We start from the raw sequence: 14818 nt of genomic DNA on the forward strand, positions 1-14818 counted from the left end.
TCAGGAGCATTGTGTAAAGTGAGCCCACCTACCTACGTCAAGCAGAGTGCACACCATCCAAATAGATGCATCCCTACCAAGATTAGTTCAGAAGCTCTGAGCTTGTCAGCATACTGTACTGAGGACTTGGTTCTTTTCCTCCCTGCTTAGACTCTTGTTCTTTGCTTTTACTCCTATATCTAGTTTATTTTAGTTATTTATTTTTAAAAATTTTATTTACTTATTCATGAAAGAGAGAGAGAGAAAGAAAGGCAGAAACATAGGCAGAGGGAGAAGCAGGCTCGCAGGGAGACCAATGTGGGACTCGATCCTGGACCCCAGGATCACAACCTGAACCAAAGGCAGATGCTCAACAACTGAGCCACCCAAGGATCCCTCCTGTATCTAGTTTAAATCCATAATCTTAACCTTGCCTTTATTATTAGAGTGTACTTTTTCTGTACCCCTCTAATCTCTGGCTTTCTCTGGCAGCATTTATGTGCTTTTTCTTGCCTTTGATGGTCTCTGACAGACTCTCTCAGATTGCAGTTTGTCCTAGTGAATCATCGTCTCCTATGTTCTTCTGCTCTGATCATTTCCACTGCCACTTATTACATGGGATAAAGGTAGAAAAGCTCATCTGGAGGATTGATCAGTACTAGGCCCTCCCCTTCCACACCCTCTTCCCTCCACCATACTCTGGTGCCCACATGTGCTCACTCTCTCTAAATAAATCTTTTCTTTTTTTTCTTAATCTTTTTTAAAAAAGTACACTTAAATCTCATAAGCACTGAGTTATACCTAGAAATGTTGAATCACTATATTGTACACCTAAAACTAATATAACACTATATACTGGGATTAAAAAATAAAATAACAGACCCATTATATGCCAACATAAATAACATTTTTGATCAAGTATCTCTGTTAAAAAAAAGACTCCTATTCTTGGCCTTTTTCAGTTTGTTCAAATCTCTGAAGAAATCCTCTGTGCCTAAATGAAAAATTTAACTATCCTCTTTAGTTTTCCTGATGGCCTTCTACTGTGAGGGATAAGTCCTAGGCAATTCACAGGAATACCCTAAGGATTGTCGTGTTGAGTACAGGGGTCTTTTTTTTTTTTTTTTTTTTAAGATTTGTTTATTTATTTACTTATGATAGAGAGAGAGAGAGGGAGGCAGAGACACAGGAGGAGGGAGAAGCAGGCTCCATGCTGGGAGCCCGATGTGGGATTCGATCCCAGGACTCCAGGATCGCGCCCTGGGCCAAAGGCAGGCGCCAAACCGCTGAGCCACCCAGGGATCCCCGAGTACAGGGGTCTTAATAGGCAGAATGTCTTATATTTGTCCTGCTACTTGGGCCTCTTCCTAGGAACGGAGTTTGCGTGGACAGTGGAATTTGTACAGACTAATGTTAGATCTTTCTGCTTCTCAGAGGTAGAGGCATACGAATGACAGAACCCGTATATCTCAGCCCCTCATTTGACAACGTACTGCCCCGCTACTTATTTTTACAGGTAAGTAAGTATTTGTCAGAGTAAAATGTTTAATGACATTGAAACATAACTTCAGTGAGTTATTACAAATCTGTTTTTTTTTTCCTGTTATATTTTTTATGGTTTATTTTTCTGATCTCCCTTTGGTTAAGCAATAAAAAAAACAAAAACAAAACTTTGTACGACTTCTTTTCCTTTTCTCAACTGATTTTAAACTTTTTTTAACCCTTTGTTGCTCAAAAGTGCTTTGGTACAGTTTACTGTAATTGCTTTCCATCTCAGAATATTAATTTCTAAATAATGCATACATTGATATACATATGTTTCATTTGTGACCTTGAGTAAGATGCAAATGGTTTACTCCTAACAGATTTTAAGATTTTATTTATTTATTCTGAAAGACAGAGAGAGAGAGAGAGAGAGAGAGGCAGAGATATAGGCAGAGGGAGAAGCAGGCTCCACGCAGGGAGCCCGATGTGGGACTCGATCCCGGGACTCCAGGATCACGCCCTGGGCTGAAGGCAGGCACTAAACAGCTGAGCCACCCAGGTATTCCCAACTCCTAGCACATTTTTGTCAGGTGGTTATCAATTGCTGTGATACAATAATCTGTTTGCCTTGTCCAGTTTATTGCATATTTCCATGTGCAGTAACTCACTTGATTTGTTATAGTTCACTGGTTAGGTGGTATTATTATTACTGATATATGATGAAGATACCAATTATCAGATCTGTAGGGTTCTTGAGTGAGGTCATATACAATTAGTAATTAATAGTGTCTGAAATCTGACCTCAGTGGAGATGCCACTTTCTGCTCTGCCCAGTACTTTAAATAAAAAGACATAAATCCAAAGATTATTTCTGGTGTGAACAAATAGAAAAACAGATTGATATTTATTCTTTGATTCCACATCAGTGATGACATAACACATAGGATATATAATCTAATATATAGTTATATACTAGTTATATATTATTATACTGATTCTTCTTCAGTAATTTGGGCCAGACCCATGCCCTTTTTTTTAGTTTGGTATTGTGCTGTGTGCTTTGAATATATTATCACAAGCATTCATTGGCTTACAACTTAGACAACTGTTACCATTTCTTGAATGATGTTCAATAATTATTTAACTTGTGAAGATTAAGATAGTTCATAGGATGACTGGCTAAAGAAATTTTACCCTGAAGAAATCATATTTTATAGGCACAAGAGTTGGACAACTGGTAACCTTTGTCCATTCTACATTTTGAAGTTACTTTACAGGTGGAATTATATAGCTGTTGGAAAAGTCCCTGGGGAAATTTTTGTTTTGTTTTGTTTTTTCCTTTGATGCCTCTTGCCTTGCCATTATCCCCACTTAATTCTGTATTCTTTGTTGCTTCAAATAGCTTAAAAAAAAAAAAAAGCTTTACATTGTAGACTATTTTTCTTCTTCTTTTTTTTTTTTTGGCTGCGGCATGTGGATGTGTAAAGGTCTACTGACAACTGATTATTTTTCATTTTAGCACCTGAAGTTACACTAGCATATATTTTTTAGACTTAATGGGGGTGTTGTGTACAATCACTAAAACTACAATTGTGTAATACCATTTGATTTTTCAAAATCAAAAGGAAACTTCTGTATCGCTTAAATACAGTCTGTAGAATCACAAAATAACCTTAGATGTCCTTCACATTAGAAGTAATTGTCATTTAAATATTTAACAATTAAATACTTGTAAGAATTGCTTTCAGTTCTAATTACATTTTAACTTAACTAGAATAAAAAATAGTGCCTGAAACTTAATTTTCTCATTGCCTGGTTTCTTGTAAATAATTGATTTAAGAGCCAGATGAGATTAGACAAGCTAACAAATATTTAAATAAATACTACTGTCTGGGCACTAGCGCCAGAATTGGTTTTAGTTGGTCTGGCTGGGGTGGTGCCTTGGTCAGGAAGATTGAAAGCTCTCCCAGGTAATTCTCATGTGCAGTTAAAATTGAGATGGAGGGATCCCTGGGTGGCGCAGCGGTTTGGCGCCTGCCTTTGGCCCAGGGCGCGATCCTGGAGACCCGGGATCGAATCCCACGTCGGGCTCCCGGTGCATGGAGCCTGCTTCTCCCTCTGCCTGTGTCTCTGCCTCTCTCTCTCTCTCTCTTTGATGACTATCATAAATAAATAAAATTTTAAAAAATAAAATAAAAAAAAAATAAAATTGAGATGGAGAATCACTGTAGTATACCTATGGGTTACATCTAGGTGCATGTTAGAATCACCTGGGGAGATTTTGAAAATACTGACGCCTAGGCCCTATTGCCAGAAATTCTGATTTAACTACTCTAGATCAGGACTAGACATGTTTTTAAAACCCACGAGGTGATTTTCTTGTGTAACTAGAAAACTTTGATGACAAAGAAAACTTTGTCATTTCAATAATTAATGAAGCCTCTTCACTTGGACTATTTCATAATTTCGATTTGTTGCATGACTAGAAGGTTCTTAATGTATTATGTTTGATTGCAAATTTCTGTCATCTTTGACCAGTATGTTAATGTTACTATTAGAAGTGAAGCAAAAACAGTTGTCTTTAGATAGAGAATCACGAAATCTTCAGTAGCCATGTACATGTTTCAGTGTTTTCATATTGGAGTTCAATTTTTAAATATTTTTGGAATAAGACCATTAAGAGAAAATAAGTGTAACATGGTAAGCTCATTTTTAGTGTTCATTGTGGAGGCACTGTTCTTTAGGGGCCTAAATATTTGCACTGATTTTAATGCTTCATATACCCATAAGGAGGGGGGATACTTGTTCATTTATGTGTCCTTTCTCACCATTGATTCTGTGTTTTCAAATGGTAATCTTGGATTCACTTGAGAGCATTGTAACCTTCTCACAGTTCTTGAGAATGTACTAAGTGTTCTGGTGGGAAAATGAATTAAGACCTTTAAACTTTAAAAATAAATAACTGTACTTGTTAGCCTCTATTGTTTTTCTTGCCAAGTAAATTTTAAAATATATTACTTTAAAAAATGCATTACTGGGGCACCTGTGTGGCTTAGTCAGCTAAGCATCTTCCTTTGGCTCAAGTCATGATCCTGGGGTCCTGGGATCCTAGGATCAAGCCCTGAGCCCTGTGTTGGGCTCCCTGCTCAGCAGGAAGTCTGCTTCTCCCTTTCTCTCTCTCCCACTCTCCGCACTGTGTGCTCTCTTTTTCTCTAAAATAAACAAAATCTTTAAAATAAATGCATTACTTTGGGAAATCATTCTATCTCTATATAAGGCAAACTGTTATTCTCAAGTAGCAGTCCTTATGTGATCAAGACTAATAATGAATTAATGGTATAGTATAGCCTATTGCTGTATAACTTACTACTGTAAATATATTTGAGTTATCCAGTCTCATATTTCTAGGTGCCAATCAGAAATAGTAAGATTGGTTTACATTTTACTTTTCTCCTACAGAAATGTGGTGGTGGGGGGGAAGATAGGAACCCAGATGTCTTTGAGTGGCATTAGCACCATAAAACTAGAATTCTTAAATGGGTGCTAGATAGTGAAGCATCTGAAACATTGCAAAATTTTGTACATTTTCTTTGAAAAAGATTCAGAGTTTTATTATATTTCTAAAAAGGCTTTGACTTTCAAAATATTGAGAGCTACTGAATTGAGGGAAAAATATGCTTTTTTTTGCTAAACTGATAGGGGAAATGCATCATGCATGTGCACGTGTGTGTCTTGTGTGTGAATGCCCTATGAGATCATAGGTTACTCTAGGAAACTGAATTTCCTGACACTAGTCTGTTTACAAAAAGCATATTCTTGGCAGAGAATGCTGTACTGGATTACCTCCAAAGACTTCTTTATGTTCTCTGATTCTGAATTTTAAAAGGGTTTAGAATTATTGACAATTGGTTTTTTTTTTCTTTATAGAATTTGCCATCTGCTGTAGTAACTCATGTTCTGGATCCTCAACCTGGAGAAAAGATTCTAGATTTGTGTGCAGCACCTGGAGGCAAAACAACACACATTGCAGCATTAATGCGGGATCAGGTGAGACTGTCTTCACAGAAAAACTACTGTCCACACAGTACAGATTTCAGTGTTGAAGGTGGAACTACACACAACTTAAGAAACATTATGTAGACATTTATGATCTGAATTATTTCAGATTCAGCCAGAGTGAAGACTGTTCAATGATGGCATTCATCGCATGTTGAGTTCAATAGATAATTATCATTTGTGAAGACTGTCTGTAGATCTTAAGTCCCAAATTTACTAATACATTTGTAGAAGTCGTCTTCATAAAATTACATTTAAATGCAACATTTAAGAAATTTTATGTTCCTAGTTATAAGACTTGACACTTTTTAAACTACTAAATTCTGCCACTAAAACTTGATTTGATAGCATGTTCTGAAGTATCAAAATATACACTGATATATATTTACGTTATAATATGTACACATCAATCACATTTTCTTGAGATTCATAAAAACCTTATGAGCTGACTTAAGTATAAAGCCTATTTCATTGTCACAAAATATAGTAAGCCTTGATAACTTTATTTCAGATTTTATTGCTTTTTCCTATGTATATGTATTTGACAGCATGTTTCCTTTCATTATGGGTTAGTCTGTGTTCAAAGCTCAATGTGACCTTGTAACCATTCTATGAGTCTTCAGCTCAGGACAGATAGGGGCAGTTGATGCTATCTTTCTTCTTGTTTGAAATTCCACAAAATTACGTGGTTCCTGAAATGCTTAGACACACTAGTATCTTCACCTACCTTTGATCTGGAGGCAGATTTCAATTAATTGATTGATTGATTAGACAAACATTTAGTTAGTACTTACATCTGCCAAGTACTGGGGATGGAGCACCAGACCATTGGAACCAAAATTGTCTTCGTCATGTAGCTTCCCTTCCAGTTAAGAGGAGACCTATAATAAACTAAATGAATACAAGTTATGGCATGTAGGATTGTGGCAAGGGCTGTGGTGAACAAGAGAGAAAGGGGAGGGGGCATTGAGAGGACTGAGGGTAGTGAGCATGCAGTTTTTAGGAGGGTACTGAGGGATGCACCCTGCGAAGGTGGTTTTTGAGGAAAACCTTGAAGATGTGAACAATATGGAGGTCTGTGGAACCCATGATTTTGCTAGAGAAAAAGCAAGTGTGCTTGCCCTGAGGCCAGAGGGCACCTGACTTGTTTGAGAAAGCTCTGCAGTTTGCTGAGATACAAAGTGGGGAGGACAGGAGAAGGAAAGGAGACCAGAGAGAGGGGGAGGGCCCCAGGAGAGGATGTTTGGGTCTAGCAGTGGGCACGATTTGACAGGATTTGAGTTGCGCTCCAGTGATGGGAAGTCTGGGAAGTCAGAGATTTTGAACAGAACAGTGATGTAAGGCTCTTTAGTATTTAAACTATCCTTTGCTGTATGAAAACAGGCTAGAAGAGGGCAAAGGTGACTGGTTCAGAGATAGTAATTCAGAGAAGTGTTGTGGAGGCAGCAAGAAGTTCTGGAGATGTGTTTAAGATGGAGTTGTAAGGGTTTGCTGATGCACTGGATTGTGGGTTATGGAAATGAGAGAGTAATCCAGGGTGACTCCTGCAGATTTTGGCCTGAGGTACTGGAGAGTTGCTGGGCAAGGGTGACTATGAGAGGAGCAAGTTCTGTAGGGCAGTCAGAAAATCAGGTTTGGAGATATTAAAGTGAAGTGTCTGATTTGCAAGGGATGATTGAGCAGGGAATTGGACATTTGTACCTAGGGTTCGGCGGGGGGGAGGTCTGGGCTGGAAATAAAAATTTGGGTTGGAAATGTAAATATATATAAAATAGAAATTTATAAGTCATTAGCATATAGGTAAGACTAAGAGTCATAAAACTGATATGGATGGCAATAGAGAGTAGACAAGGCTGAAAGACTGAACCTCATGGGTACTGTATGCCCACATTCACAGGTTGGGGAAAGAGAAGGGATGGCCAGTGATGTCAGAGGAAAACCAGAGGGGTATGAAACCCTGGAGACTATGTAAAGAAAGGTATTGAAAGACCATGGGGAGATCAGCTGTATCAGATGTTGCCTGGCCACATAAAGTGAGGATTGAGCATTTCCAGTAGAACTTAGCACCATGTAGATTATGAGCAACCTTATGAACAGTTTTGGTGAGTGGAAATGCTTACTTGGATTGAGAATGAGAGGAATAAAAAGTGAACCAAGAAAACTCCTTTAATGGTGGGGTGGTGGGGAGTTATTTGTACAGGAATACAGTGAAACAGAGCAGTATTTGGAGATAAACTCAGGAAGTACTCTTTTTTAAGATGAGAGAAATGATCATGTTTGTATGCTAATGAGACATACATTAAAAGAGGAAATTGCTAACACCAGAGGGAGCAGGGAAAATTGCTGGAACAGTATCTTTGAGGAGGTAAGATGGGACAGAATTTGATGTACAAGTGGCTTTAGGTGGTAGCTTGCAACAGTTTATCCATGGAAGTAGGAGGGGAGATGGGATACATGGGTCCAGATGTTGGTGGCCTGGTCAATGTGGTAAGACACAGGAAAGTCTCTTCTGGTTGATTGAATTTTCTCAGTGAAATAAGAAGCAAGATCATCAGATGAGAGTGGGGATGGGGAAGGAGGTGGTAAGAGCTAGGAGGTATGAAATGTTTATCTAGGAAAATAGAAGTGAGAGTGGGCCATGGACACATCCTAGGAATTTCAGTTTGCACTGTAGTCTCTTTGAATAAAGTGGTTATGAATTTAAGGGAAGATTTGTTGGGATAGTGGTGGGCTTTTTTTCTTTTTTTTTTTCAACTGCTTGGAGGTAGAAATGAAGTTGGTGAAGAATTGGATTTAACCACAGCAGCATTTTGTCATGCTTTTATCTAAGATGCAGAAGCATATATGTAAGAGAGTAATTTTTTTAAAAATTTTTTATTTATTTATGATAGTCACACAGAGAGAGAGAGGCAGAGACACAGGCAGAGGGAGAAGCAGGCTCCATACAGGGAGCCCAACGTGGGATTCGATCCCGGGTCTCCAGGATCGCGCCCTGGGCCAAAGGCAGGCGCCAAACCGCTGCGCCACCCAGGGATCCCTGTAAGAGAGTAATTTGATGTAACATGGAATCTAAGCCGGGTAAAGAGCATAGCAAGGACAATAAAAGACTGAGGGCAGTGGATCCATTCTTATTTTTCTAAGTTAGCTCAGATTTATACAGGGGTAGGAATTCTTAGGCACTTAGGAAACTCAGCAATTTTTTTCATGGTCCTCATTTATAAATAAGAAAAAATTGCATACTTGAGGTGTAAGACCTTTTGTCATAGAAATACACTTCCTTAAGGCTTAGTAGAGCTCTTCTGCTCTGATTAACTTGATAGAAGATGTAATATCTGTGTGTCCACTCCCCAAAGTGCCAGATGCTAGACTTTACAAGTGATCATTTTTGAACTATATGTAATATTTTTTAGGATAGTCAAGTGATTTACAAGGAATCTTGCACAGAAAATAATAGGAACATTTATTGTGTCAAGATGAAATTGCACTTTCATTAGTGCAAATCACTTTATCCAAAGACTTCTGATTAAAAATGACATTACTTGCATATTAGTGTTTGATAATGTTTTAATTTCTGAAACATTCACTATGTCATAAGCAGGGCGATAATGAACATGCTACATATATATACGTATATAATATACATATATATGCATACATACATATAGTATATATTATACATATATACATATAATATACATATATACGCATATATTAATAAATTTTATATTTTCAGTAAATTTATTGAAGGGTTAAAACCTTATCTCTGCACTGTATGTATATCTATACATACTGTATATAGGTACTCTATATTTGTTCTATGTGTGTTTATGGGTACATGCAGTCTGTATGTGCCCTGTACACACAGATACATACTTGTACTAGTAGTATAACTTCAGTAAGTGGCCTATTAAAGTAATGAAGAAAGGAAAATATATTTGTTGTTAAAATATTGGGGAATTAATACTCTTGGTTCATTAGCAGAGATACACTTGCTTGTTTACTTATATTCTTTTTTTTTTTTTTTGTCCCAAAGGTATTTAAGGTAACAGTAAAAACTTTAAGGAAAAATGGAGTAAATACCACCAGTGCATAAAATACAGAACACAAAATAGAATTCATTTTATAGAGTTGTGATGTTTAATGCAAATCAGTTTTCAGCTTACCTGAAATCTTGATTGTAAAGATTATATGTTTTGAAAAAGTAATAATAATCGCCCCTTAATTTATGATATATGATACTGTGTTTGCTTAGAAGTATTTATCTACAGATATTTTATTGTCTCTAGTAAAAAGTCTCACCAAAGAGTCTGGATACTTAAAGTGTGTGCATGTTCTGTTGTTTGGTTTTATAGTACTATGTAAAAATGACCACAGAAAGTGTAGCAGTGTCATAATCTATGCAAGTGATGCATATGTCATAAAAGGATGGTGTATTAAAAGGAACAAAAGCAAGAAAAGACACTGAAGAGTTAATCTTGCCATCTCTGCAATATCATTTCATAGTATATTTAAAAAATGAAATGAATATCACAATGCATTCATGAAAGTTTGGCCTCATCTTTGTTGACTTTGACTTAACGAAAGTGTTGCCATATAAAATTACTATTTTTTAAAAGACTTTTATTTATTTATTTGAGAGAGAAAGTGTGAGCACAAGCAGTGGGAGAGGCAGAGGGAAAGAGGAAGGGAGAAGCAGATTATCTGCTGAGCAGGGAGCCAGACTCAGGGCTTGATTCCATGACCTGAGCTGAAGGCAGATGCTTAACTGACTAAGCTACCCAGATGTCCCCTGTTATAAAATTATTTTTGAACTACTTGTTATAGCCAGTCCAGAGCATTTTGCTGCAATATACAGGTCAATGTTTTTATGTTATAGTTGTCAGAATTGACATGAATTTTATTTACATATAACTCAGAAAATATTGAGATGAGGATTGATTTTACAAGGAACATTCATCTGTATCCCAAAGCACTAGAAGGCAGATGTCTCAGAACATTAGTTCATATTCTTCCAGATATGAACAAAGTACATCAGATTGGTAATTTTTATTTATCTCCAGTAGATATTTTCAAGTTTCTTAGATGGCAAACACTGTTTATGGTTTTGAGTTTTGTTAAGTAAAAATAGCTATGCAGTATAAGAAAATTTACCTGTCAAGCATGTGCTTTTCTGTTTTGTATTTATTATTTTTAAAGTTTTTATTTAAATTTCAGTTAACATCCAGTGTAATATTAGTCTCAGGTGTACAATATAGTGATTCAACACTTCCATACAACACTGGGTGCTCAGCACAGGTGCCCTCCTTAATCCCCATCACCTTCACCTATCCTCTCTGTCCATCTCCCCTCTGGTAACCATCAGTTTGTTCTCTATAGTTAGGAGTCTGTCTCTTAGTTTGTCTCTAAGAATTTTTTTTTTAAAAGGATGAGACTTAAATATTTTAATGTAAATTTGATACACATTTGGTTAATAAAACTGGAGTTGGGAGGAAAGTAGGGACAACCATAATTTTTCATCCGTTTTCCTCAATAATAGTTTTTATGACAGCTTTGGATTTATGCTTTATTTTTATGCGTGTTTGTTTGTTTTATAGGGAGAAGTAATAGCACTGGATAAAATATCCAACAAAGTGGAAAAAATAAAACAGAATGCTTTATTGTTAGGGCTGAATTCCATCAAGGCATTTTGCTTCGATGGAACAAAGGCTCTTAAATTCGATATGGTTGAAAAAGCTGAAGGTGAGTTAAATTTCATCTTTTCAGGCTTCTATAGTCGACTTTTAGAAACAAATAGATTTTGCTGTTACTGTTCTAGTCCTAAAATATCCACAAAACGTTGAAACTGGTGTGGATATTTTGCCATAATAGGTATCATTCTGCTTTTCATATCATCCCTAAATGTCAGATTTTAATAATATAGAATCAAACCCCCAAAACTTGGTCAAACTCTTTGGTCTTCCTGTATTTGTCTTAATTTCATCTTAATTGCCTGATCACATGTGAACAGCACTTCATGGTCAGTTGATTGCTAACCCAAAAGAGCCAGGAGTTTGCAGGAGATTTATATTAGTGTATATAGGATAATAGGATGTATCTGAGAGACCCTAAATACAGTGACTTAGAAAAGATAGAAACATTTTTCATTTCTTTGTTTTTTATTTTCATCTCACTTAATGGAAGTGGGTGTCCAATACTGGTAATTTATTTTTTTTTTTAAGATTTTATTTATTTATTTGTGAGATACACAGAAAGAGAGGCAGAGACATAGCAGAGGGAAAACAGTCTCCCTGTGGGGACCCCAATGCAGGATTCGATCCCACCTGGGATCATGACCTAAGCAGAAGGCAGACACTCAACCCATTGAGCCACCCAGGTGCCCCCAATGCTGGTAATTTGATCTCTGGGTCAAGACAGTATTCTAGTTCTTTTAAGGGGAAGGGAAAGAGTATCAAAACCTTTAGGAATGCACATGCCACTGTCCAGGTTAGTCATTTGACCAATTTAACTGCAAGGGGGAGCCGGAAAATGTAGTCTTAAGCTGTGTTGTCATGTGCCCAGTTCAAAATGAGATTGAAAAGGGGATAATGGATATTGAAAAGAACAATTAGCAGTCTGACAAAGGCTTTGTGTTAATGAAAGTGGTGATGATGATTGTTAAAATTATTTATAAGATATTTTAAGTTATTATTTTAGGATAGTTGACATAGTGTTATTAGTTTCAAGTGTACAACATAACAATTCTACAGTTCTCTGTGCTCAGTGCCCACCACAACTAAGTCATCCTCTATCACCATAAAATGTTACTGTATTTTTGACTATATGCCCTACGCTGTGCTTTTTATCTCTGTGGCTTATTTATTTCATAACTAGAGGTTTGTACCTCTCAACTTCCTTCACTTATTTTGCCCTTCCCCTCACCCACCTTCCCTGTGGTGACTACCAGTTTGCTGCCTGTATTTATGAGTCTGCTTCTGTTTGTTCATTTGTGTTGACATTTGGAGTCCACATATAAGTATAGTATTTGGAGTCCACAAATTGTATCGTATTTGTTTTTCTCTGCCTGACTTATTTTTACTTAGCATGATAGATCCATCCATGTTGTCATGAATGGCAAGATGCCATACATTTTTATGGCTAATATTATGTGTGTTTGTGTGTGTGTATACACACATCTTCTTTATCTCAGCTATCAGTAGACACTTGGGATTGCTTCAATATATTGGCTGTGTAAGGGATCCCTGGGTGGCGCAGCGGTTTGGCGCCTGCCTTTGGCCCAGGGCGCGATCCTGGAGACCTGGGATCGAATCCCACATCGGGCTCCCGGTGCATGGAGCCTGCTTCTCCCTCTGCCTGTGTCTCTGCCTCTCTCTCTCTCTCTCTCTCTGTGACTATCATAAATAAATAAAAAAAAAAAATTAAAAAAAAATAAAAAAATAAAAAAAATATATTGGCTGTGTAAAAGGGTGCCTGGCTGTTTCAGTCAGTAGAGCATATAACTCTTGATCTTGAGGTCATAAGTTTGAGCTCCATGTGGGGTATAGAGATAACCTAAAAAATATATTGCTGGGCATCCCGGATGGCACAGCGGTTTAGCGCTGCCTTCGGCCCGGTGTATGATCCTGGAGACCTGGGATTGAATCCCGCATTGAGCTCTGTGCATGGAGCCTGCTTCTCCCTCTACCTGTATCCGTGTCTCTGCCTCTCTCTCTGTGTGTGTGTCTCTCATGAATAAATAAATAAAATCTTTAAAAAAAAATATATTACTTACTATAAATAATGCTGCAATAAATGTAGGGGCGCATATATCTTTTTGAATTGATGTTTTCATTTTCCTTGGGTAATTATCTAGTAGTAGAATTAAATACTGGATCATATAGTATTTCTATTGTTAATTTTTTGAGGAATCTCTATACTGTTTTCCATAGTGGTTGCACCAATTTACATTCCCATCAAGAGTGCACAAGATTTCTCTCTTCTCCACCTCCTTGCAACATTTGGTATTTCTTATCTTTTTGATATTAGTCATTCTCACTGGTGTGAGGTGACATCCTATTGTGGTTTTGATTTGCATTTCCCTGATGGTTAGTGATGTTGAGCATCTTTTCATGCATCTGTTGGCCATCTGTATGTCTTCTTTGGAAGAATGTCTTCTCAGGTCCTCCACCCATTTTTAATCAGATTATCTGGGTGTTTTTGGTGCTGTGTTGTATAAGTTCTGTATGTATTTTGGATATTAACCTCTTACAGATACATCATTTGTAAAATCTTCCATTCAGTCAGATTGCCTTTTCATTTTTCTGATGGTTTCCTTCACTCTGCATAAGCCTTTTATTTTGGTTTAGTTCCAATAGTTTATTTTTGCTTCTGTTTCCCTTTACTGAAGAGATGGATCCATAAATATGTTGCTAAGGCTGATGTCAGAGAGATTACTGCCTGTTTTCTTTTAGGAATTTTTATGGTTTCAGGTCTCATATTTAGGTTTTTAATCCATTTTGAGTTTATTTTTATGTATGGTGTGAGAAAGTGGTCCAGTTTTATTCTTTGGCATATAACTACCCAATTTTCCCAGCACCATTTATGGAAGAGACTGTCTTTTCCCCATTGTATGTATATTCTTGCCTCCTATTTCACAGATTAGGTGAATGTAAAAGCATGGCTTTATTCCTAAGCACTCTTATTCCATTGATCTGTTTTTCTACCAGTACCATGTTCTTTCAGTTATTATAGATTGGTAGTATATATTGGAATCTGAGATTGTAATGCTTCCAGCTTTGTTCTTCTTTTTCAATATTGCTCTGATTATTATTTTTTTTTAATTTTTATTTATTTATGATAGTCACAGAGAGAGAAAGAGAGGCAGAGACACAGGCAGAGAGAAGCAGGCTCCATGCACTGGGAGCCCGACGTGGGAATCGATCCTGGGTCTCCAGGATCGCGCCCTAGGCCAAAGGCAGGCGCCAAACCACTGCGCCACCCAGGGATCCCTGCTCTGATTATTTGAGGTCTTTTGTGGTTTCATAGAAATTTTAGTACTATGTGTTCTAGTTCTGTGGAAAGCACTGTTGTTATTTTGATTGTGATTGCAATAAATCTTTAAATTGCTTTGGGGAGTCTGGGCATTTTAACAATATTCTTCCCATCCATGAGCATGGCATATCCTTTCATATGTTTGTATTGTCTTCAGTTTCTTTCCTTGATGTCTTACAATTTTCAGAGAACAGATCTTCCCCTCTTTGGTTAAATTTATTCCTAGGTGTTTTTTCTTTCTTTGTGCATTTGTAAATGGGATTGTTTTCTT

General features: G+C 37.1%; 1 protein-coding gene across 3 annotated transcripts in view; it reads left to right on the top strand.

The window, feature by feature from the left end:
* Window positions 1–14818, top strand: part of NSUN6 (NOP2/Sun RNA methyltransferase 6) — a 57717-nt gene that overhangs the window by 26177 nt on the left and 16722 nt on the right. For all 3 annotated transcript variants that reach the window (XM_038529979.1, XM_038529978.1, XM_038529977.1), the window contains exons 6-8: window positions 1414–1495; window positions 5392–5511; window positions 11115–11259. In XM_038529979.1, the coding sequence (XP_038385907.1) occupies window positions 1414–1495; window positions 5392–5511; window positions 11115–11259 (347 nt within the window). The remainder of the gene's footprint in view (window positions 1–1413; window positions 1496–5391; window positions 5512–11114; window positions 11260–14818) is intronic.

The sequence above is a fragment of the Canis lupus genome, chromosome 2, assembly GCF_011100685.1.
Source record: "Canis lupus familiaris isolate Mischka breed German Shepherd chromosome 2, alternate assembly UU_Cfam_GSD_1.0, whole genome shotgun sequence".
Taxonomy (NCBI): domain Eukaryota; kingdom Metazoa; phylum Chordata; class Mammalia; order Carnivora; family Canidae; genus Canis; species Canis lupus.